General features: G+C 37.3%; 1 protein-coding gene across 1 annotated transcript in view; it reads left to right on the plus strand.

The window, feature by feature from the left end:
* Positions 1 to 24,857, plus strand: part of myo10l3 (myosin X, like 3) — a 92,636-nt gene that overhangs the window by 27,995 nt on the left and 39,784 nt on the right. The window contains exons 3-18 of the mRNA XM_073855048.1: positions 2,685 to 2,843; positions 3,584 to 3,771; positions 4,049 to 4,183; positions 4,271 to 4,409; positions 5,132 to 5,216; positions 5,317 to 5,423; positions 6,761 to 6,890; positions 7,223 to 7,341; positions 13,035 to 13,181; positions 13,273 to 13,373; positions 15,438 to 15,504; positions 16,926 to 17,018; positions 17,334 to 17,402; positions 20,753 to 20,835; positions 21,164 to 21,266; positions 22,881 to 22,967. Coding sequence (XP_073711149.1) covers positions 2,685 to 2,843; positions 3,584 to 3,771; positions 4,049 to 4,183; positions 4,271 to 4,409; positions 5,132 to 5,216; positions 5,317 to 5,423; positions 6,761 to 6,890; positions 7,223 to 7,341; positions 13,035 to 13,181; positions 13,273 to 13,373; positions 15,438 to 15,504; positions 16,926 to 17,018; positions 17,334 to 17,402; positions 20,753 to 20,835; positions 21,164 to 21,266; positions 22,881 to 22,967 — 1,812 coding nt within the window. The remainder of the gene's footprint in view (positions 1 to 2,684; positions 2,844 to 3,583; positions 3,772 to 4,048; positions 4,184 to 4,270; positions 4,410 to 5,131; positions 5,217 to 5,316; positions 5,424 to 6,760; positions 6,891 to 7,222; positions 7,342 to 13,034; positions 13,182 to 13,272; positions 13,374 to 15,437; positions 15,505 to 16,925; positions 17,019 to 17,333; positions 17,403 to 20,752; positions 20,836 to 21,163; positions 21,267 to 22,880; positions 22,968 to 24,857) is intronic.

The following is a 24,857-nucleotide window of genomic DNA, read 5'->3' on the forward strand; positions in this document are numbered from 1 at the left end:
ATTGCTTTGAGTGAGAGAGTCACATGATTGGCAAACTTATGGGTTTGATATGAATCAAGCTTAAGATATTAGAATACATAAAAACAACATTGAGCCAATAATGTACTGTATATACTGTATATTGTACTTTGCCCTGGAGACAATTAGGATTGATGGCACTTTTCACAAACAGGATATAGTTTGGTGTCCCATTACATTTTTTCCTGACAGTCTAGCATCAAAGTTAGTTATTTTTATTTATTTAAAGGAATATTTCACCCTTGTGAAATAAAATGCTTGTTATATGAGTCTCTCAACTTTTGTAAATGTCTGATTATGACACATTTATTATGTTTTGCTTGCACAACAGCGTGTTGTTTCTACCTCCAGGCTGTTTGTTTAAATAGTCCCTGTCCCTCCGCGTCGAAAGCACGAATAAGAATTATTTGGGAAATTTGTCTTCAGAACCACAGGAATGTTTTATTGCTTAAACATCCTTGACCTCTGAGCCTTGTGTCTGTGAGTGGATCATATGGCTGGAGCTCTTGTATTTTTATGGTTGAACTTTAACCCAGAGATGCGTTGGCTCCCTGCTGGCCTGAGAAATGACCCAACGAGAGCTGACTGTCTGGACAAGATTTGCTGTTTGGTTCCCATCAACATTGCTGTCACACAATAATAAATTATGATTCACATTAATACAAATACGAGTTGCTCTGCTTTCGCAAAAGTGGCTTTATTCATACATATTTGATTGAAGAGAAAACTGTAGCGCCCCCTTTGTTCTGTATTATGGTGTTACACTGCTCCTTAGATGTTTTTGGCACATTACTGCACTTGTATTTGTCTCCACATGCATCACATTATCTCAGATCGGGGGGAGATTCAAGTGCCATTTCCTTCCTGTCTTAATCAGACTCACCTATCTGGAGACGGGCCTGTTAGAGCAACAATAAGATTATTATCTGACATAATTTATTTAAATACGCAATTTTGATAACGATAATTTGTCTAAGATATGACCTACAGACGTGCAAACACAATTTGAAGGAACTGTAAATTACATCTGCACTTTTTACAAAGTTAATGTGAGTTTAAAACTTGCATATGGTGCTATTGTGTGGAAGGGGCGTTGCTAAACGGTTGTGTTTTTAGGTTGTTTTGGGAGTTGCTATAGTGTTGCATACCTGCTGTTATTTTCTGTTGTCAAAAGTTTAATCTAGGTCTGGACATTTGTAGCAAAATGTATTCGCATTTATTTGTATAGTGCTTTTCAGAGCAATTGAGTTTTTGTATAGCCAGCCCAGTCTCACGAAATTACGTACCTATAGTCACGTAAATTTTTGGTTCTTTTTCATAATACTGCCACGAATTTCCCCGTTTTTTTCGTGACCGTATCACAAAATTTTCTCCGTAACACTATTTTCTTACCATTGTCGCTTCGGTTTAGCGTTAGATTTACATAAAATGACATCTTTATCCAAATCCAACTCTAACCCTAACGCTAGACGACAATTTTTTTTAATTTAGAAAATATAAAAAATAAATCAGAAAAATTGTAACGTTAACAACCTATAAATCTATACATGTAAATCTAACCCTAAATCGTTGAGTAACCAATACGTGACAATGGCACTTAAACAAAAATTTGTGATGCGGTCACGAAAAAACGCGGAAATTCGTGACTGTATCGCGAAAAAGAATAAAAAATGTACGTGACTATAGGTACGTAATTTTGTGAGACTGGGTAGCAGCTATAGACGGTTTCTGCAGTAACAACATAAACAAGCGGCTGTCGTGGTCTGCACGTAACTTGCGGTAAACTCCGCTAAGGATAAATAACAACAAAGTTCTTTAAACATAGTTTATTTATATAACAAGCAAAAAACAACACATAGATTACCTAGGAAACCAAAACATTTGTAATTTTCGACAAGGCATTTGTTCAAGAGATCAGTTTAGCAACAAGTCAGACCATTAAAAAAACGAAACTGGAAGTAAAGTTCGTAATCAGACGTGTATCGCGTAAGTGCACGTGCGTCCGATGAAACCGTAGAACATTTGTGTTCGCAGGTCATGTGTTTGAAGCATTGAGCTGCTTTGGATAAAAAAAGCACGTGTGTGCACACTTGATAAATGCATGGGTTGCTTTAGCATTAGTGAATAGTGCACATGAGGTGCTTTACTGTAAACAAGATGCTGTCTGTATTATTCAGCAAATGAATTAAATTCTCATGCTTCCAAAGCATTAAGTAGATTAGAAAGAACCATTTCAAATGCACTGTGTAATAGAGACATCAGCTGTGTGATGCCACTTAATGTAGCGTGTCCAAAAATCCGAGAACAGACCGGTGAGGAAGTTTAGGACAGTGAAAGTGAGATGGATGCTTTGAGGATGTCATGGGGGTATGGTTTAAGGAAAGAGAAAGAGAGCGAGAGAGAGCTAGTGCATTAGTTAGACAAGTAAATCAGCTCTGTGTGCTCTCTTGATTCAAAGCAGCATAAATCACAGCTGTCTTCACACACTGGCCTACTGAAGTGGACTGCATACATGTGTCAATCAACTGTTTAGTTAGCAATATTTTACATTTTATGCATTTGGCTGACATGACTTATCAGTGTATGTGTGTCCCTGAAACTCCTGGCCTCCTAACAGAAAGCGGAAATGTATTTACACTTCATTTGTGTGTTTTTGTGTGTTAAAGGTGATAACTCTGGATCAGAGTGAGGTGAACAGGCTCAAAGTTGCACCCATGCACCCCACCAGCATAAATGGAGTGGAGGATATGTCAACGCTGGCCGAGTTGCATGAGGCCGCCATCATGCACAACCTCTTCCTACGATATCAGAAGGACCTTATTTATGTAAGATCAACTTTTACACACACTAGTTCGTTTCTGATCACATTAAAGTAATGTAGGAATTTGTTAGAACTGTAAACTTAAAGAAAACTTTTGCTGGCCTCCAAAGGACTTTGAACCATTAAGCTGTTTTAATCTGTGCTTATTTGTGCTGAATGTTTCATTGTTAAAATGTTTTGAATGAGGATTTTGAAGCCAAACATTCACAATAGAAGCAAATATTTCAAGTGTTTTTCCAGTATTAGAGCTGATGATTTGAATATTCACATTGTTGAGCAACTTTGGAAATATCTTTCCAAATTCTTTTGAACTCTTTGCTCATTGAATGCGTGTGGCCCTGGCTGTGTCCATGAGAAAACATATTACTCCTATTATGTTTCTGTGATATGACTACAATTGTCAGCACTTAAAAAACCTTCATGATATAATCTAAAATATCTTTCTTAATAACATCCATTACTGCTTTTCCATTAAATCTCCCATATGATAGAATCAGATACAGCGGTATTTGAATATTTGCATTTTGCCACCTCATCGTAGATTAAAACCCTAAAAATATGAGATGTATCAGTACTGTGCACACTGAAACATGCATACAAAATCTTTAAAGCATCTTTAATAAAATATTTGAATATAGAATAAAGATTTCAATTGTTCAAAGTTGGACATTACATTTAGCATGACCATCACATTTTTAGCCCCTACTGTACTATAAATTCTTTGTTGTTGTTATTGCCTTACAGACTAACATTGGCTCCATCCTGGCAGCAGTGAATCCTTATAAGCAGATAGCAGGTCTGTATGACCCAGAAGCAGTAGATCTGTACAGCAGACATCATCTGGGTGAGCTGCCTCCGCACATCTTTGCTGTAGCCAACGAGTGTTACCGCTGCCTGTGGAAGAGACATGATAGTCAGTGTGTGCTTATCAGGTAACATCCTCTTAACCTGCTGAATCATATTACGTCAGCTTTTTATGTGGATTCAAGCTGTAATAGAAAATAATTGTCGTTTTTAATATATACATTAATATACATTTATATGAAGCTCAGCAGGTGGCTGCTAGTGATTTGTGCATTTCAAATACGCACAAAAACTTTATGCGCATGGATATTTTAGTAATCTGCTGAGTGATGAAGAATGAAGTGAATGAAAAATATGATTACTTTTGATTTATTTGACATGTGCTCTCTCTATGTGTGTTGTTAGTGGTGAGAGCGGTGCTGGGAAGACGGAAAGCACCAAACTGCTTCTGAAGTTTTTGTCCGTCATGAGTCAGAACTCCACAGGTTCTCCACTGTCAGAGAGAACCACACGGGTGGAGCAGGCCATCGTACAGAGCAGGTACCACATCACACTGTACTCTATACTTAAGATGTATTGTTGTATCCTCTTGTATTGTAACACCTGTGTCTTTCTTCTCTGCTCCAGTCCAATAATGGAGGCATTTGGAAATGCAAAAACTGTTTACAACAACAACTCCAGTCGCTTTGGCAAATTCATTCAGCTTCACTTCTCACAGTGCGGAAACATTCAGGGTGGCTGTATCATTGATTACTTACTTGAAAAGGTATTTTTATGCTCATAATTGCATCATTATTTGCATACATAATGAAATGTATACATTCTTATAGAATGTTGTAGCTAAAACATAGAAATTTGATAAAATCATGGCTACTCAAGTGCATGTAATACCAAATTGACTGTTTTTGATGCAACCATCTGAAGGCATTTTGTGGTATAGTCACAAAGTATTTGATTTATTTACTTGTTTTTTGTGTCATAAATTTTAGTTTTTCATGTCCTCGAGCACAACTTTTTTGTGTAATTTTATGTATTGGTTTTTTAAATTTTTTTCTACTTTTAAACCATTGTCGCTTGGGGTTAGATTTGGGTTATTATGTTATTTATTTATTAGTTTACAATTTTTCTTTCAGATTTTTTACTATTGTTGCTTGGGGTTGGGGTTAGATTTGGGTTAGGATGTCTGAAACACAACGTAAAGACATTCTAACCCCAACCGACACTGGTAAATAATAATAATAATTAAGAAACGAATACATAAACTGGCAAGAAAAAGAAACTTGTGTTCAGGGACACAATAAAAGAGGACATAAAATATTTTGTGACTTTACTATGAAATGCCTTGAGATTGGTTTGTTTTGATAATATGACTAAAAACAAATAAGTAAAACACTCATTATTAGTTGTTAATTATTTTAGTTTTAAATAGCAACTATTTTTATTTGATAGGTTTCAATTCTGTGTGTAAAGTATTAAATTATATTTCAGAATCGAGTTGTCCGGCAGAACCCGGGAGAGAGGAACTATCATATATTTTATGCGTTGTTGTCAGGGGCTCAACTTACTCACAGAGGTAAGATTTCCGCTAATATACCATATTACTCCTAAACTAGCGTTGTTGTTTTTCTCAGATCATTGTGTTGAATGCTGTGTATTATGTTCTTTATCATCAGAAATGTATATGTTGGCTGATTCTCCTGAAGCGTATCATTACTTGAATCAGTCTGGCTGTGTAAAGGACAGAAGTCTGGATGACAAACAGCTTTATGCCAGTGTGATGGTGAGTCAATATTTGCCTCCTGGATTTGGTTTTCCTGGACATTTTTAACATCGATTGCACATATTTCTGTTAGAGAATTTATGAAATAATTTAAAGGGATAGTTCACCCCAAAAATGTATTTTTTTGTCATCATTTACTCCCCCTCTTGTAGTTTTAAACCTGTATGAGTGTCTTTCTTTTTTTAAACACAACCACACAGTTGACGGTAGCTACCCATTGACTTCCATAGTAGGAAAAACAAGTACTATGGATGTCAGTGCGTAACGTCACCTGAATGAAAGACACGTTTACCTTTTTATTACAATATATTTTGTGTTAAACAGAATAAAGAAACTCATAAATGTTTAGAACAACATGATGGTAAGTAAATTATGAAATAAAATCCGTCACTAGAGGGCGTCACTTCATCAGTTCATTTTTGTATTTTAATGCTATTTATTGTTAATACATAAATACTATTTAACATTATTAACATTATAAACTTGTTTTTAAATTTTAAATTATTATATTTTTTATTTTTTAAGTGATTGAGACATGACAAAAGACAACAGAAAACAAAACAAAAATTACACCAAAAACAAACAAGAACAAACAAACAGAATGTGTTGTAAGTAGGGAGATAAAGTTATATTAAACTTTATATATAAATATGAAGTGTATTAAAATAATTGTTGTTTTTGTTACCATTCCTGTTACCATTGCATTGTCATCTTGAGAATACTTCTTGTTTTAGACAGAAAGGTTTATAAACAACAGACATTTATTAAGAAAAGGAGGGGTCAAAAGAGTAATAGGCATGTAGGTAAAGGTAAGGAGCAAGAGGAAAAAGACAATAAGAGATCCATGGATATTATCTGAGCCACTGGTTTACTAAAAAAATCTGTTCTGTTTTTCCAATAAACCAAGATGTTTCTTTTTGATGTGGTTTGAAATGATTCGAAATCTGTAACGTAGACACTTCTCCAAGTAAAGCTGTTTTAGGAAACACTGGGATGCTGAGTCCTAGAACTCTGATAGTCTGCTCATGACCTTCGATCAAAATGAATGAACCAGTGGGCACCGCGAGTGTGTAATAAACTTATAAAACACACTGCAAAAATACATTATATACAAACATACATACACTATATGAGGCACAAACAACATATTGACACAAGTGACATGCCTCTGGGGTTTATGCATTTGCTCTTTAAATGTTGAGCTGCGGTACGGGTTGGTGATGCAGGTTTCATTCTTTGTTGCTACGTGTCCTGATCTCCCCAATAATCTCATCAAACCAAAATAAAACACAAAATATTCAAACTTCTATCTCATCATGCTTTTGTAATGACTACAGGAAGCTTTGAAGGTGATGGAGTTTACTGAGGAAGAGATCCGAGACGTCTTCAAGCTCCTCTCAGGAGTCTTACAGATTGGCAACATCGAGTTCATGACTGCAGGAGGTGCTCAGATCACCACCAAAGGAGGTTTGAGATATTCCTTTAAAAATAGTTGTCTCATTCCCTGAATAGCGCCTTGGACACGCTGTAGCCTGTCAAATGAATTTTACATTTTAATGGGAGCATGATAACTCAGTAAAATGTCTTAATGTTGACGATTCAAGAGCTGTGTCAGCAAAGATCATGTGAAATTCGCTTTATCATAAGTGTTATGCAAGGCCTTTTGAGTAGATACTTGAGTAGACACTTTTTCAAAATAAAGTTGAGTTTATTTTGTATATTTGTTAGTAGTACATTGGTACTACACTTCATACTGTTGTTGAAGGCTTATGCAGTGTGTGTGTGTATGTGAATGACAGTGGTCAGTGTGGTCAGTGATCTGCTGGGACTCGACTCCTTTCAGCTGTCTGAGGTTCTGACTCAACGCTCCATGATTTTAAGAGGAGAAGAAATCTGCTCACCACTCACTGTAGAACAGGTAAACTGTCTGTCTGTCTGTCTCTCTGTATGTCTGATGTGTGTGTGTGGCTGTACATCTGTTTGTGTGTTTTCTGTCTGTCTGTGTCTTTTTGTGTGTCTGGCCATCAGTCTGTTTTTTTGTTTCTCTGTGTGTCTGTCTGTCTTTATGGCTCTGCCTGTCTGTCTGTGTCTGGATGTTTGTTTCTCTGTGTGTCTGTCTGTCTTTGTGGCTCCGCCTGTCTGTCTGTCTGTCTGTCTGTCTGTCTGTCTGTGTCTTTTTGTGTGTCTGTCTGTCTCTGTCTGGCTGTCTGTTTCTGTCTTTTTGTGTGTTTCTATCTTTCTGTCTGTCTGTCTCTGTTGCTTTGTGTATCTGGCCATTAGTTTGTCTGTCCATTTGTATGTCTGTCTGTGTGTTTGTATGTATGTCTTTCTTTGTAGATGTGTATGTGTCTGTGTGATAGTCAGTCTGTCTCTCTCTTTCTGTATGTTTATCTTTGTGGCTCTATCTGTCTGTCTGTTTGTGTGGCTGCGTGTGTCTGTCAGTGTGTGTTTTTGTCTGTGTGTCTGGTTGTCAGTCTGTCTGTCTGTCTGTTTCTCTGACTGTCTGTCTGTGTCTTTTTGTGTGTCTGTCTGTCTCTGTCTGGCTGTCTGTTTCTCTGTGTGTCTGTCTGTCTCTGTGTTTTTGTGTGTTTTTATCTTTCTGTCTGTCTGTCTGTCTGTCTGTCTCTGTTGCTTTGTGTGTCTGGCCATTAGTCTGTCTGTCCATCTGTATGTCTGTGTGTGTGTGTGTGTGTGTGTGTGTGTATGTGTCTGTGTGATAGTCAGTCTGTCTCTCTCTTTCTGTATGTTTGTCTTTTTGGCTCTGTCTGTCTGTCTGTTTGTGTGGCTGCTTGTGTCTGTCAGTGTGTGTTTTTGTCTGTGTGTCTGGTTGTCAGTCTGTCTGTCTGTCTGTTTCTCTGACTGTCTGTCTGTGTCTGTGTTTTTGTGTGTTTCTATCTTTCTGTCTGTCTGTCTGTCTGTCTCTGTTGCTTTGTGTGTCTGGCCATTAGTCTGTCTGTCCATCTGTATGTCTGTGTGTGTGTGTCTGTGTGTGTGTGTGTGTGTGTGTGTGTGTGTGTGTGTGTGTGTGTGTGTGTGTGTGTGTGTGTGTCAGGCAGTCTGTCTCTCTCTTTCTGTATGTTTGTTTTTGTGGCTCTGTCTGTTTGTGTGGCTTTGTGTGTCTGTCGGTGTGTGTTTCTGTATGTGTGTCTGTCTGTCAGTCTGTCTGTCTGTCTGTCTGTTTATCTCTGTGTGTCTGTCTGTCTTTGTGGCTCCGCCTGTGTGTCTGTCTGTGTATTTTTGTGTGTTTCTGTCTTTCTGTCTGTCTGTCTGTGTCTTTTTGTGTGTCTGGCTGTCAGTCTGGCGTTCTGTTTCTCTGTGTGTCTGTCTGTCTTTATGGCTCTGCCTGTCTGTCTGTGTCTGGCTGTTTGTTTCTCTGTGTGTCTGTCTGTCTGTCTTTGTGGCTCCGCCTGTCTGTCTGTCTGTCTGTCTGTGTCTTTTTGTGTGTCTGTCTGTCTCTGCCTGGCTGTCTATTTCTCTGTGTGTCTGTCTGTTTCTGTCTTTTTGTGTGTTTCTATCTTTCTGTCTGTCTGTCTCTGTTGCTTTGTGTGTCTGGCCATTAGTTTGTCTGTCGATCTGTATGTCTGTTTGTGTGTTTGTATGTCTTTCTGTGTCTGTTTGTGTGGCTGCGTGTGTCTGTCGGTGTGTGTTTTTGTCTGTGTGTCTGGTTGTCAGTCTGTCTGTCTGTCTGTCTGTCTGTCTGTCTGTCTTTGTTGCTCCGCCTGTTTGTCTGTCTGTGTCTTTTTGTGTGTTTCTGTCTTTCTGTCTGTGTCTTTTTGTGTGTCTGGCTGTTTGTTTCTCTGTGTGTCTGTCTGTCTGTCTGTGTCTTTTTGTGTGTCTGGCTGTCTCTGTCTGGCTGTCTGTTTCTCTGTGTGTCTGTCTGTCTCTGTGTTTTTGTGTGTTTCTATCTTTCTGTCTGTCTGTCTGTCTGTCTCTGTTGCTTTGTGTCTGTCTGTCCATCTGTATGTCTGTCTGTGTGTTTGTATGTCTTTCTGTGTAGATGTGTGTCTGTCTGTCTGTGTGTCAGTCAGGCTGTCTCTCTCTCTCTTTCTGTATGTTTGTCTTTGTGGCTCTGTCTGTTTGTGTGGCGTTGTGTGTCTGCCGGTGTGTGTTTCTGTCTGTGTGTCTGGCTGTCAGTCTGTCCGTCTGTCTGTTTCTCTCTCTGTCTGTCTGTCTGTCTGTCTTTGTGGCTCCGCCTGTTTGTCTGTCTGTGTCTTTTTGTGTGTTTCTGTCTTTCTTTCTGTCTGTCTGTCTGTCTGTCTTTTTGTGTGTCTGGCCATCAGTCTTTTTTTGTTTCTCTGTGTCTGTCTGTCTTTATGGCTCCACCTGTCTGTCTTCTGTCTGTGCCTTTTTGTGTGTCTGGCCGTCAGTCTGGCTTTCTGTTTCTCTGTGTGTCTGTCTGTCTTTATGGCTCCGCCTGTCTGTCTGTGCCTGGCTGTTTGTTTCTCTGTGTGTCTGTCTTTGTGGCTCTGCCTGTCTGTCTGTCTGTCTGTCTGTCTGTGTCTTTTTGTGTGTCTGGGCGTCAGTCTGGCTGTCTGTTTCTCTGTGTGTCTGTCTATCTCTGTCTTTTTGTGTGTTTCTATCTTTCTGTTTGTCTGTCTCTGTGGCTATGTGTATCTGGCCATTAGTCTGTCTGTCCATCTTTATGTCTGTCTGTCTGTGTGTTTGTATGTCTTTCTGTGTAGATGTGTGTGTGGGTTTCTGTCTGTGTGTCAGTCAGTCTGTCTCTCTCTTTCTGTATGTTTGTCTTTGTGGCTCTGTCTGGCTGTGTGGCTTTGTGTGTCTGTCGGTGTGTGTTTCTGTCTGTCTGTCTAGCTGTCATTCTGTCTGTCCGTTTCTCTCTCTGTCTGTCTGGCTGTTTTTGTGGCTCTGCTGTTTGTCTGTCTGTGTCTTTTTGTGTGTTTCTGTCTTTCTGTCTGTCTGTGTCTGTTTTTCTGTCTGCCTGTCTATCTGTCTTTCTGTCTGTCTGTCTGTGTGTCAGAAAGTCTTGGTGGTTTATGTAGTATCATGTGGTGGCATGTCTCTGCTGTGCCCTCAGTACGTCCAGGGCTTGGCTGGTTCGTCTCCTTGCATCCCCAGCTTCACAGCACTAACAATATCAGACTGACATTAAAAACACACACTTAATCCACACGTCTCAGAAAACTTCTTTGCGTGACTCGGTACCATTTCCTGTTTTTTGTCCCCTCAGATTCCTTCTATAATAACTCAATGATAAAGATCTCATGGGAAAAACACAATACAGGCAGGGAATGGAGACAGCGGTTACCAGCCGCCTAATGGTGGCAGTCTATCACACAAATATGCACGTTAACCACAAGACCAAATCACAGTAGCACTACCACTTTTTTTAAAACTCATTCCTAAAGAATTCCTCTCATCCTCAATGCAAGTTCATGGTCAAGTGAATAAAAATCAAAGGCTTGTTTATTTCTCTGATGTTGAACTGGGAGAGACGGGGAGAGAGAAACTGTAAGGGTGTGCCTAAAAAAACATAGCCCTCAACCCACATTATGTATAAATCTTGTTCAACTCACATAAATCTTGACCAGTATACAAAACATGCTCAAGACAGGCAGAGCAGAAACACACAATCAGTCTTTTCATGAACAAACACAATGGCCACTGGACTCTGTCAGTGGTCATAAAACAGGGCCATGTCTTAATGTGGGCCCCTTATCTTTCTTTCTTTTTACCCATAATGCATTAGCACAGTGGTCAGGACCTCAACAGTCGCCATTGGCTGTATCCTGCACAAACAGCCATTCTTTCAGAAGTGTCTTTGACTAATAACATAGAGTTTGGCATTATTATGAATCACAGAGGCTAAATTATAGGTATATTAACTTTCTAATCCTCTGCAGATCAGTAATAGTGAATCAGGGTTACTCCCGGGTTTATATATCGAAATGTTTAATAAGGGCTAAAACCTCAGAAGCAGATATTCTTCAAAAAGGTTTCCTCTTTTCATCAGACGCAAGGCTCAAAACGTCTCCCTGTAAGAATGTAGGAATTAAATGTACAATGTGGGAATTTTAGAAGGATCTCTTGACAGAAATGCAATACTATATACATAACTGTAATATCAGTGGTGTATAAAAACCCTACAGAATGAACTGTATCGTGTTGATTACTTTAGAAAAAGACGTTTTTATCTACATACCCGCACGTCTCTGTACATGGAAGTCATGGCATGTTTCTACAGTAGCCCTAAATGGAAAAGGCTGTTTATAGATGGCGTTTTGTTACTATGTTGTCTCAGATGATAACGTGTTTGTCCTGTGTCAACTACCGTAGCTTTACTATGCGTTTCGTAAAGAAGGGGTGAGCCATAGACTGAGTTGTTGGTTGCAATTCAGTCTCACCGCTAGATGCCTTTAAAGAAACACTCCACTTTAAAAAATATTACAGTTTTGGAGTCCATTCAGCCGATCTCCGGGTCTGGCGGGACCACTTTTAGCATAGCTTAGCACAATCCATTGAATCTGATTAGACCATTAGCATCGCGCTCAAAAATAACCAAAAAGTTACGATATTTTTCCTATTTAAAACTTGACTCTTCTGTAGTTACATTGTGTACTAAGACCGACTGAAAATTAAAAGTTGCGATTTTCTAGGCAGATATGTCTAGGGACTATACTCTCATTCTGGTGTAATAATCAAGTACTTTGCTGCTGTAACATGGCTGCGGGAGGCGCAATGATATTACACAGGGCCTGAAAATAATCCCCTGCTATTGAAAGTTACCAAAGGGACTATTTTCAGGCGCTGCGTAATATCATTGCGCCTCCTGCAGCCATGGTTTTTTTTGAGCGTGATGCTAATGGTCTAATCTGATTTAATGGATTATGCTAAGCTATGCTAAAAGTGGTACAGCCAGACCCGGAGATCGGCTGAATGGATTCCAAAATGGTAAAAATCAAATGTTTAACTCTAGGGGAGCTGGAAAATGAGCATTTTTTTTTTTTTAAGTGGACTGTCCCTTTAAAAGTCCCATATTGCACCTTTAAAATATTTTTAGAGCTTCTTGCTACAGATCAATTTAACATCAAAATGTTTAGTGGTTTTGTGCTGAGTTAACAGTTTGTGAGCTTAAAAATTTGATGGGTTTCCACACATAGACTATAGACATACAGTGGTCCCTGCATGTGTACAGCGGTGTATATGCACAATATCACACTTTCAAATGTGTCGTTTTTTTTTATTATACATAGGAAATGATCAAACCGAGTGCTTGATCCTTTCTCAGAAATAGATATTACTTGTGGATATAGGAAGTCAGTTCATGCATCAAGCATCAAGAGTTACCATAAGCTTATGTTCCACTGACAACCACAGGATTTCTTGTCAGAGGGCTTTTGGGGCTGTTGTATCTTACACAATCTCAACTATAAATCAGAAATGGTTTCCAAACACAACTTTGCACAATGTGGTTTAAGGACAAGCACAATTATAGAGCATAAATATGAACTTTATTAAGCAGACATGTTCCTATGTTGTTATTATTATCTCTAGAGACAGTGGTTGTTCATGTGGTTTATAATTGTACTCTTAAAGGCTTATTAAATGTATAATATTTCTGTAATAATATTTCTCCCTCTTTTCTTTCCAAAGGCGATCGATTCCCGGGACTCCGTGGCCATGGCATTGTATTCCCAATGTTTTTCTTGGATCATCACCAGAATCAACCAGAAAATCAAAGGAAAAGACAACTTCAAGTCTATTGGCATTTTAGACATCTTTGGCTTTGAAAACTTTGAGGTGAGGGTTTTAGTTACAGGGTATGCAAAGGATAAACGTTTCAGAAAGATTGCCTGTCAACTACATGTTATCACATTTTCTTCCCTTCCAGGTAAACCGGTTTGAGCAGTTTAACATTAACTATGCCAATGAGAAGCTCCAGGAGTACTTCAACAAGCACATCTTCTCACTGGAGCAACTTGAATATAACAGGTGACTCTCAGTGCAATACATTTATCAGTGCTTTGTGCTTCTGCTTTAGGAATCAATCTTAGATAATCCTACACTCTCCCCCAAGTTCCATTATAACAGATGGAAACAAAAGGTTTATGCATGATTGAAGACCAAAAACACTGTGTCGACTTGAATGTTTGGCTGATGCATTGCAAGGGCATGGTCCTGTGGCTGTATGTCAACTGGTTACTGCCAACCTGAGTAAATATATGTACACAAAATATTAATTTGATGTATGTTATTGGCTTATTTGTAAGAAAATGAAAATAAGTTTCTACAGCTTTAAGCTAAGATGCATTCAGACAAGTTCAAAGTTCACCCTGAGATGCTTTTGGTTTATGCATTTGTAAATAAAATCTCATAAATGTTATGAATTATGCATATTTATATTCCATTTATTTGAAAGAAATTAAACTATCCATCAAGATGACTTGCAGTACCCGGATGACGCTGTGTTAAGTTTCAAGTGGAATTAACAAACCTTGGAATGTCTGACCAATCAGAATCAAGCATTCCAGAATGTCGTGTAATGATTAAGTATGATTGCTCTAACGGGACCTCTTTAGACTGTTGGGCTGCAATGACAGTACAAGACTTTTAAAAAACACTTTTGGTGCCCTCGGTGGCAATACTGAGAATGCAATGTATGCATCACATTATTAACTGCATTTGGTGGATGCATGTAGATAGATGCATTTTTCTTCAAGTTTTTGAATAGAGAATGTTTTTGGCTTAAAGTGACACTACACTTTTTGTTGAAAATATGCTCATTTTCCAGCTCCCCTAGAGTTAAATATTAGATTTTTACAGTTTTGGAATACATTCAGCTGATCTCCGGGTCTGGCAGTACCACTTTTAGCATAGCTTAGCATAATTCATTGAATCTGATTAGACCATTAGCATCACGCTCAAAAATAACCAAAGAGTTTGGATATTTTTCCTATTTAAAACTTGACTCTTCTGTAGTTACATCGTGTACTAAGACCGGAGGAAAATTAAAAGTTGCGATTTTATAGGCAGATATGGCTAGGAACTATACTCTCATTCTGGCGTAATAATCAAGGACTTTGCTGCCGTAACATGGTTGCAGGAGGGGCAATGATATTATGCAGTGCCCAAAAATATTCCCCTGCTTTTAAAGGTTAACAAGGGGACTATTTCAGGTGCTGCGTAATTTCATTACGCCTCCTGCAGCCATGTTATGGCAGCAAAGTCCTTGATTATTACGCCAGAATGAGAGTATAGTTCCTAACCATATCGGCCTAGAAAATTTAAACTTTTAATATTTCGTCAGTCTTAGTACACGATGTAACTACAGAAGAGTCAAGATTTAAATAGGAAAAATATTGAAACTCTCCGGTTACTTTTCGCGCGATGCCAATTGTCCAACCAGATTCAATGGATTGTGCTAAAAGTGGTATCGCCAGACCCGGAGATCGTCTGAATGGATTCCAAAACGGTACAAATCAAATGTTTAACTCTAGGGGAGCTGGAAAATGAGCATATTTTCAAAAAAAGTGGAGTGTCCTTTTAAGAGTCACATCATCAACAGCACATGAAATAACCCAAAGTGTCAGGCAGGCTGTTCTGTAGACACTAAGCTTCACGCTATCAAGTGTCACTAAGAGCTCAGGTAATATAGAGAGGTGAGCCAGCATTTATATTGGGTGGAGATGTAACATGTACCAGACGTGTAAATGATCAGGAGGGCTGCCTGTTCCCCGTACAGGACATTGAACTATCCACAGCTCACGTTTTAGGGCTGAGTGATTGAAAGATAGCAGGGCGGGGGCTTCTCTGCCTGTTCTTGCTGTAGTGAATATGAAGGCACTCTGCCAGATGTTTGAATGGGACTCCTCTTTCCCACACAGTTGTGTTCTTGTGTTGAAATGTGATGGCTGAGGGGGGTCAGCAGAGCCCGGTCACAGCTCATTTCATCACATGAACCCTGAGGATAATACCACCTTTGTGTACTTTTAGTGCGTGTTGTGATGTGTCCATGTCTTTCTGTTGCTCAAAAGCTTCTCTTGTGTCTACACGCAGGGAGGGGATACACTGGGAAGCTATCGATTGGATGGACAACGCTGAGTGTCTGGATCTGATCGAAAAGGTGACTGTTTAACCTTTGACCTTTAATCAGACCCCACACATTATTCATTGGGAATCATTTTTGTAGTTGCATGTGTTCAGACATAATGCTCAGCCCCCTACTGAGAGTTCGAATCTGGCTTGCAACATTTCCAAATTCAGTAACACTCCAGTATGGGGACCTAGTTTCTAATACAAGTTGCCTATTATTAGGTTGTATATTACTAGCATACTGGCTATTTATTAGTACTTATAAAGCATGCATTAATGCAGGATCATATTCTTCTTCTCCTAATTTACACTTAAACATCAACTACCTTTGTAAGTATTAATAGGCAGAAAATTAAAAGATTATTGAGGCACAGCCTATAGTTTATAGTAAATATGTGTTCCCCAAATTGAAGTGTTAAATTTAAAACATAAAAATGTACAGTACTTTGCAAAAGTCTTAGGCCGCCACCACCAGACTTGTTGTTTTAAAAGTTTTAATGTCCATCCATATGTATTTTTCAATCTATTTTATTAAGATACAAACAAAAATACAGGAAATAATATAAAAAAAAAAAAAAAAAATTCAGGAGTAAATTTCTTCTTTAGACAGCGTCTGTGTTTGGTGTGACCTCTTGAGTGTTTTTGAGCAGAATTAAGTAAAAATAATAATTTCTTTAAAATAAGAAATTAGGATTTAATTTTATTTAGGTTTAAGAGATCCTGCAGTTTCCTGCTATTGCTCAAATGGAAGGGGAGTTTACCCTAAATAACTTGACACATCAGTTTACATTTTGTACAGTTTTTAATACTATATACAAATTAATTGTATTTTCTGGATGTATTATATTAAAGAGACTGAAAAACAATTATATATGATCACTATAACATTGCAAAAACAACAAATCTAATTCTGGCATGGTGGCCTAAGACTTTTGCACAGCACTGTATATTTACATACACTTCCATTCAAAAGTTTGGGGAGACCTGCATAAAATGTAAGTGTAAGTTTCATTACAAAATTTAAATTTGATTTAATAAAAATGTTTAAAATGGATGAATGGGTTATAAAAGAAAAGCAGCCAATAGGAGCCCAGCATTGAAAGGAACTCTTTTAATACTACTTAGAAAATCATTTTAGGGTGAAACTTTAAGAAAAATGTTGATAAAATGAAATTGTAAATAATGAAAGAAATAAAATTTTTGTGTAAACTATCCATTTAAATCAACTCAAAAATTATTTATATTTGACTAAACAAAGGGTTACAACAACCCAGCATTTTGGATTAAAACGATCCAGGCATGGGTTGCAAATAACCCAGCATTTTTTAGAGTGTATTTGGAGAGCCAGATTTTTGATAGTAATGCCAATGAATAACTGCCCACTGTTTTTGTCTAACATTGAATATGAACTGTATGGTTGCCATGGACAGCTAAATGTGCTCTTTTCTGCAGAAACTGGGCATGTTGGCTCTTATCAATGAAGAGAGCAGATTCCCCAAAGGCACCGACTACACCCTGCTGGAGAAACTCCACAGTCGGCATGCGGTAAGTCTTCCTTTTCAAAACACACACACACCGTCTTCTCATCTCGTTTTAGATCACAAAGAGTTAAAATTTCTCGCTGATAAAGACCAGCGCCAGCCAATGGGCAACACCCAGTCACACCCCCATAGCCTCTCACACGCACATGCACAATGCTGTAACGTGAGCAGGCTTTCTACAGGCCGCAGAATACAATGAGAGCGTCCTCAGAGAACCCAGATACAGTCTGTCTCAACAAAACCTTCTCAAGTGCCTTTATCTTTACGTATGCTCGCTGCAGAATTACAGTATATCACGAATGTGCTTTCTGTTTTGCAGGCGAACCCTTACTACGTGAAACCCAGAGTGACAGACCATCAGTTTGGTATCAAACATTATGCAGGAGAGGTAATCCCATTGACCAAAACCAGAAAGAAACAAACACACATGTGCATTTTTACAAAGCAGCTTTGCATGGGATTTTTCATGAGAAAGAATTTATAGCTAAAATGCATTTACGGTATTGGTTTTGTGGTGCATTATTTATGCGATTTTATGAGGTCTGCCAAGTTTTATAGTACATTTCAACTGTGTCTAATTAACTTCAGAGACAGCAGATTCGATAGACACGCATGTATGTAAGTGTAGGCTGGCACTGACCAGCATTTTACAGAAACACTGCAGTGGGTGGCATCATGGCCCATACATCTCTTACAAATGAACTGTTGCTGAGATCAGATTACCATGTCAAGGGTGCTGCTCCAAAAAACACACGAGACAGAGAGAGAGAGGGAGAGAGAGAGAGAGAGAGAGAGAGAGAGAGAGAGAGAGAGAGAGAGCCTTGGGCTGCCTTTTCACCATGGGCACCACAAGCAGTCTCCACAGTTTAAATGTGATGGTAACCACAGCATTCACTCCCATGAGAAATATTTGGCATGAAGAGACTTTAGAGCGGTCGTCCAGCTTTCTTTCTCGAGTTACAGCTTTTCGTCTCTTCGCTCTGCACATTTTATTCTCCAATTTTTTTTTCATTTGCTCTTGTCTTTATCCATCCTATTACTAACATATGATCATTGCAATGTAATGGCGCTGCATCGTCACCATTGACTGTGTAAATATATGGTAACACTTTACAATAAAGTTGTATTTGTTAACAATTAGTTAATGCATTAGCTAACATGTCATGAATTAACAATTAACAATATTTCTACAGCATTTGTTACACAACAGCACATGTCTAAACTAGGGATGCATAACGATTAATCGCGATTAATCTAAAGCAGAATACAAGTTTTTGTTTGGATCATTTATGTGTGTGAACAGTGTATAATAATTATGTGTATATATAAATATGCACACGTGCAAGTATAATTTTAAGAAAAATATATATTTATATATTAAGTACTTAAATTTACAGATAATATAAGTTATACATAAATGTATAAATGTATATACACTTGTATACACTCATTTCTTAAATATATACATGCATGTGTGTGCATTTATCTATACAAAGTTATTAAACACAGTTCACACACATATATGATGTAAACAAAAACTTTTATTCTGCTATAGATTAATCGCGATTAATCGTTATGCATCCCTAGTCTAAACAATACAAAGATTACTTTATACTGAAAAGTCCATCATTGGTTATTCACACTTATAAACAAACCTATACAAATATTTCGGTTTAAAAATTGTTATCAAAATGTCCATGTTGCTCTTTTTCATACATGGTAAATACAACCTGACAGGTTCGGTTGCAATTTATTTAGTTTCATAGAAAAATATTTTACGCTGGGTTTAAAACATACCTGCAGGTTAGCTTGCACCCTTAACAAAATAAAAAAATTATTAGAAATATTCTTGCTAGATGCTTTTGCAAAAGACGAGTTACCATTATAACTCCCATCACGGTGCAAAAAATGACTTTCTTACTTAGTATTTTTGTCTTGTTTTCAGTAGAAATATTTAAAAATTCTTATATTAGGATGCTTTTTCTTGATGAACAAAATGACATAAGAAAATAAGTCTAGTTTATATACAATAAATATACAATTTAAGTAAATTTAAAACTTAAAACAAGCAAAAATATCTGCCAATGGGGTGAGAAAAAAAAATATTTTTTAAACACTTAATTTAAGCAAAATTTTCTCACCCCATTGGCAGATAATTTTGCTTGTTTTAACCAAAAATTCACTTAAATTCTATATTTTTGTCTAAAACCTAGACTTATTTTCTAAGGTCATTTTGCTCATCAAGAAAATACATCTTGATTTAGGAATTTTTAGATATTTCTACTAAAAACAAGAAAGTCATTTTTTGCAGTGCAGTGGCTGGGTTAAAAGAGCAGATACCTTCACAACAGTCAGACCTTATGTGAAAAATGTCCTGTTTAAAACATTGCCCACACATTCCCAATTCAATATTTCTAATGCTTTTAGTCATTGACTTTATATTAAGCATCTGCTTTCAAGGCCGACACCAATGAAAGATCAGACTGTAAGCTTTGAATGAATTCTTTGTTTTAATGGCAGAAGATGTAATTATCAGGCTTGTGGTATAAATACAGTCAGCGTGTGTTATAGATGCTAGATAATCTAAAGCTCAGGAACATATTTCACGGTGTTCAGATCAAAGGAGGAATCTGTCGCCACGAAGGTCATGACAAAATAATGCCCAACAGGTGACCGTATCAGGCTCTCTCTCTCTTATGTCATCAGTAGGCTGAAAGGATACAGAAATATTCAAAATATACAGAGATAGTATATTGTGTTTATTAATTAATGTGTTAATATAAGTACATGCAAATACACTTTGTAGAGACAACTAATGACAAATAAAAAAAATAATAATAATAATAAAATTGCATTATATTGTTTATTGCTAATACAACAATTTAAGTTAAAATTCAGTTAAGGATGTATATGAATTTCATAATCCCAGTATACAGTTTCTTTCTAAATTTCATTATTTCTGAATCTATCCATATATTGTATATGAGGAGCTCAGATGCAAAACCCTCTTTAAGTGCGTCTGACATGTTTTCTTGTATATGAGCATTTTTATCAGACTTTATCAGACAAAATTAGCTCATTTTCCAGCTTCCCTAAACATTTCATTCTTACCAGTTAAACATTTGGTTTTTACCGTTTTGGAATCCATTCAGATGATCTCTGGGTCTGGTGCTACCACTTTTAGCATAGCTTAGCACAATCCATTGAATCTGATAAGACCATTAGCATACCTACAAAAAAACCAAAAGAGTTTCGATACTTTTCCTATTTAAAACTTGACTCTTCTGTAGTTAAATTGTGTACAAAGACCGACGGAAAACTAAAAGTTAAAATGTTTAACTCTAGGGGAGCTGGAAAATGAGGATATTTTCAAAAAAAGTGGAGTGTCTCTTTAAAGGGGACATTTTTAACAAGACTTTTTTAAGATGTAAAATAAATCTTTGGTGACACCAGAGTATGTGAAGTTTTAGCTCAAAATACTCCACAGATATTTAATTTATTATAATTTATTATAACATGTTAAAATTGCCACTTTTTTGGTTGTGTCTTTTTAAATGCAAATGAGCTGATCTCTGCACTAAATGGCAGTGTCGTGGTTGGATAGTGCAGATTAAGGGGTGGAATTATTATAATAAGATCCCCTTCTGACATCACAAGGGGATCCAAATTTCAATGACCAGTTTTGGTAAACATGGTAAACATATAAACATGTATATATTTTTTGTGTTTGTGTGTCAGGTGTTGTATGATGTGCGTGGCATCCTAGAGAAGAACAGAGACACATTCAGAGATGATATTCTCAACATGCTTAAGGACAGCAGGTGACAAATTGTTCACTTCTTTTAAATAAATTTATGCTGTTTTGTGGATTGTGGATATACAGATATCAAAGGATTGTTTGATAGATAATTGGAAAGTTGACGTATGACAAGCTTATTATACTGTAGCACTACATCCAACAATATTTGGTTACACTTTATTTAATGATATCTTTGTTACAAGTTGCATGTGATTATTATAGTAATAACAGTATTTGTTATTAAGCCGCATTTTTGCTAAACAAACCTACTACAGTCGTATCAAACTGCTGGTAGGTGCAACGCACATGAAAGCTGTTTTTGAGTGATGTTTCTTTTGTCTCTCTCTCAGGCTTGACTTCATTTATGACCTGTTTGAGCGTGTTGGTAGCAGGAATGGAGATGAAACGCTGAAGATGGGCACTGCCCGCCGAAAACCTACAGTCAGTTCTCAGTTCAGGGTAAGATGCATTTTAATTTTGACAGACAGACAGACATTTTGAAAGATTCATGAGAATAAAGACCAGACACTATTGATAATATACTATTGACTAAGATACACAGTCAGACACTGGTCAAAAAATGGCTCTAATATGGACCAATTATATACAGCTCTGTATACATTTGGTACCAACATGTACCTTGGAGGTACTAATATGCACTCTGTGGTACCAGATTGTACCCCTGAGGCACTAAAATGAAATCTTTAGGGAGAAAGGTACGCTTTTTGAAAGCGTACTGTCCCAATGACAGCACAGCATATATCATACACAAAGACGAAAAGGTGAAAAAATTCCTTAAAGTCAAGATGGCATGTCGAAGCGAGAGAAATGTCCATTGTAAACAAACGTATATCTTACGCAATATTAAAAATGCTAAATTTGTGTATTTAAAGGGGTCATGTGATGTTGCTAAAAATAACATTTATTTTGTGTATTTGGTGAAATGCTTACCAGTTTAAGGTTAAAAAAACACATAATTTTTCACATACCATATATTATTGTTGCTGCTCTATTCCCCACCTTTCTGAAACGCGTCAATTTTTTAAAAGCTCATTGTTCGGAAAAATGCCACGTGCTCTGATTGGCCAGCTTTCCAGTTCTTTGTGATTGGCCAAATACCTCAAACATGTGATGGAAAGTTATGCTCCTTACCAAAACACAGCATCTCCACGACGTGGCGGAGACAACAAAATGACAGCGAGAATAAAAGTTACGCCTTCTTTCTTTGCATATACATTTGGGCAGTGTTATGCAATGACATAGATATGTGGGGGCGTTTTAGGAAGGCGTGGATGAGCCTTCACTTTTAAAAAAGTTTTTGGGGGAGTTTGAGACTTTTATCTTTGCGACTTTAATGATCTCCAGAATCTACCAACAGCTTTTAACACTTGAAAGACAAAGGAAAACATGAAATAGCATCATATGTCACCTTTAAATATAGAAATAATAGATTTGTATAATTAGATATTGATTATATTACTTAACGTGTGTGTGCGTGGAGCCTTCCGTTTGGCTACAAGCCTTATAGGCTAATATGTACTCTGTATGTTGTTTTTTTTCATTTATATTGCATGAGGTTCAGAGATATAAATGCAAACTCAGCAGAATTTTTGTGTATTGATCTGCACTCATCTGTCATTGTGTGTACCTTGCATGTGTATGTTTTGTCCCCTTTGTCCGTCTCTGCTGCTTTGCGAGGTTACGGGCTTTGCATGTCATAACTGCCGTGCCGGGGATTTTTGCAGCTGCCTTTCTGCTGCAGCTCTTAATGCCACGGGATTACCTGCAAACCAGGCACACTGGTTCGACAGGGTCCGTGCATGTTCCCCTATTCCCCTGTCATTAAATCTGAGCCGGAGCCTCTCAGTCTGAAGCTGTGCGACAGGGTGCCAGGTTGAAGGGTCCTTGATGTGACTTGGTAAATACTGGGCTTGTCACTATCTGTGTTTGCCCGCTTCAACTTGATATGTGGGACGGACGAGTAAATAGCAGCTGTGGTTGCTGAACAGCAGTTTTCGTGCTGTTATTTGGTCATTTAGAGGTGTTATTTAGTATTATTATGTCTGTTTCAGGGATTCTCTTCATGCACTGATGGCGACTTTAAGTGCCTCCAATCCTTTCTTCGTACGTTGCATCAAACCTAACATGGAAAAGGTAGGATTGATATGTTTAAGGAACGCAATGACATCACATACAGTTAAAATTGCACACCAAAGCTCCAAATGACACTCTTAAAGGAACAGTTCACCCCCCCCCCAATTGTTTTTTGAAGATGTACTCACCCTTATTTGGTTTGCAAAATTTCCAAGTTGCATTTTCTGGTATCATTTAAGGATATGTGACCTTGTCTGTGAAATTCAGTTGCAATCTTTGACAAGACCTCACTCAGTCAATATTAAAGATATCAAGGTATATTTTTACATTATGTAGGACGATTTTATGTAGTAAACAGTAGATCACAAAAATTACTTTACATGGGTATTCACTGCCGGGGCACACATAGTCCTACATGTTCCTGTAGCTAGAGAGCAATTGCAAAGGTTTGATCTCAGGAAACACACATTCATAAAATAAAATAAAAAATGATGTGCACCTATGTTCATGATTACCTGCCAAGGGACCGCAGATGAAAATTAGCCATTGGCTAATTCCGGTACAATGCATGAAATGGAAACATTTATGTTAAAATTATACATGGTCCCTTTTCAAATAAATTTTAATAATAATAATAAAGTATAGCTTGAATGTACTGTAAGTTGCTTTGGAGAAAATGTGTCATTGTCAGGGGTGGAAAGAAACGAATTACATTTACTCACGTTACTGTAATTGAATAGTTTTTTTGTGTATTTTTACTTTTTTGAGTAGTTTTTAAAATCTGTACTTTTACTTTTACTTAAGTATGTTTTATTGAAAGTATTGTACTTTGCTACATTTTAAATCATATCCGTTACTGAGTAAAAAAATATTTTAAAAAGCAAGGTGATAAAGACGCTAGGGGTGTCAACAATAATCGATTCGGCAATGCATCGCAATGCGCGCATGCACGATTCAGCATCGATGCAGCAAATGCCATAATCGATTATGTCACTGTTTATTTTCTGGAGATGACCGTGATAGACGGGTAAATAAAAATGCACCCTTTTCCGTGGAAAGTGGACATATGGGCATATTTCGGGTTCTATGAAGTTAATGGGAAACAAGACTTAATTACTCTGTGTGTAAAATTCTCATTTCAGGCAGGGCTCGCAAAATCGCTAGCCCGACGTCTTGTTTCTATTGTGAATTCCTGGCTGTCGGGCTACCAAAATGTATGTCCACCCTGCCCGTCGGGCTATCTTGGGGAAGAAATAATATTTTTAATTTTTTGCTTTGTCTCAGATTTAGTTAGGTAATTATATTATATGTATTTCGGTGTCCTCTTGTCAGTCATTATCCTCACGTACCAAGTGAAACTGTCAGGAAATTAAGTGAAAGTAACTCATCCTCTAATGTGCAGGTCTGATATGCGCGCGACCCTCTGGACGCGCTTCTCTTCACGAGCACCTGCTTGCTCGCGAACTCAAGTCATTTAATAAAATAACGTAATTTCATTTTTACCTCATAGACTAACATTGTTTTAGCGTTTATTTTTTCTTTCTTCAGTTAGTAACTTAAATATGTGAGAAGGAAAATATGTTTGAGTGATTTCTGATAGATTTGACACATCTAGGCTATTGAGAGTATGATGTTACAAGCTGATAGGTGACTAAACAGCCGTGGTAAGATATGTTTACCAAAAGCGAATAGAATGTGTGTTTGTCATTTCGTTTTACCTTAGAGTCTAACATTAGGGGAACATAAAGGGAATTATGTTTATTCCTTTTTAATAAATATCTGCTTTAAGTCTTCTATATTGTGCTTAAAGTCAGTGGTTGTTTATATATTTGATAAAATATGTTATCTAAATACAATGTGTGATGTGTTGAGGTATTTTTTTTATAAAAAATAACCTGTGTTATAATACATTCATATAATATTTCAGTAATATAACAATTAAATTAATCT

Source organism: Misgurnus anguillicaudatus, chromosome 17 (genome assembly GCF_027580225.2).
Source record: "Misgurnus anguillicaudatus chromosome 17, ASM2758022v2, whole genome shotgun sequence".
In the NCBI taxonomy this organism is placed as follows: Eukaryota; Metazoa; Chordata; class Actinopteri; order Cypriniformes; family Cobitidae; genus Misgurnus; species Misgurnus anguillicaudatus.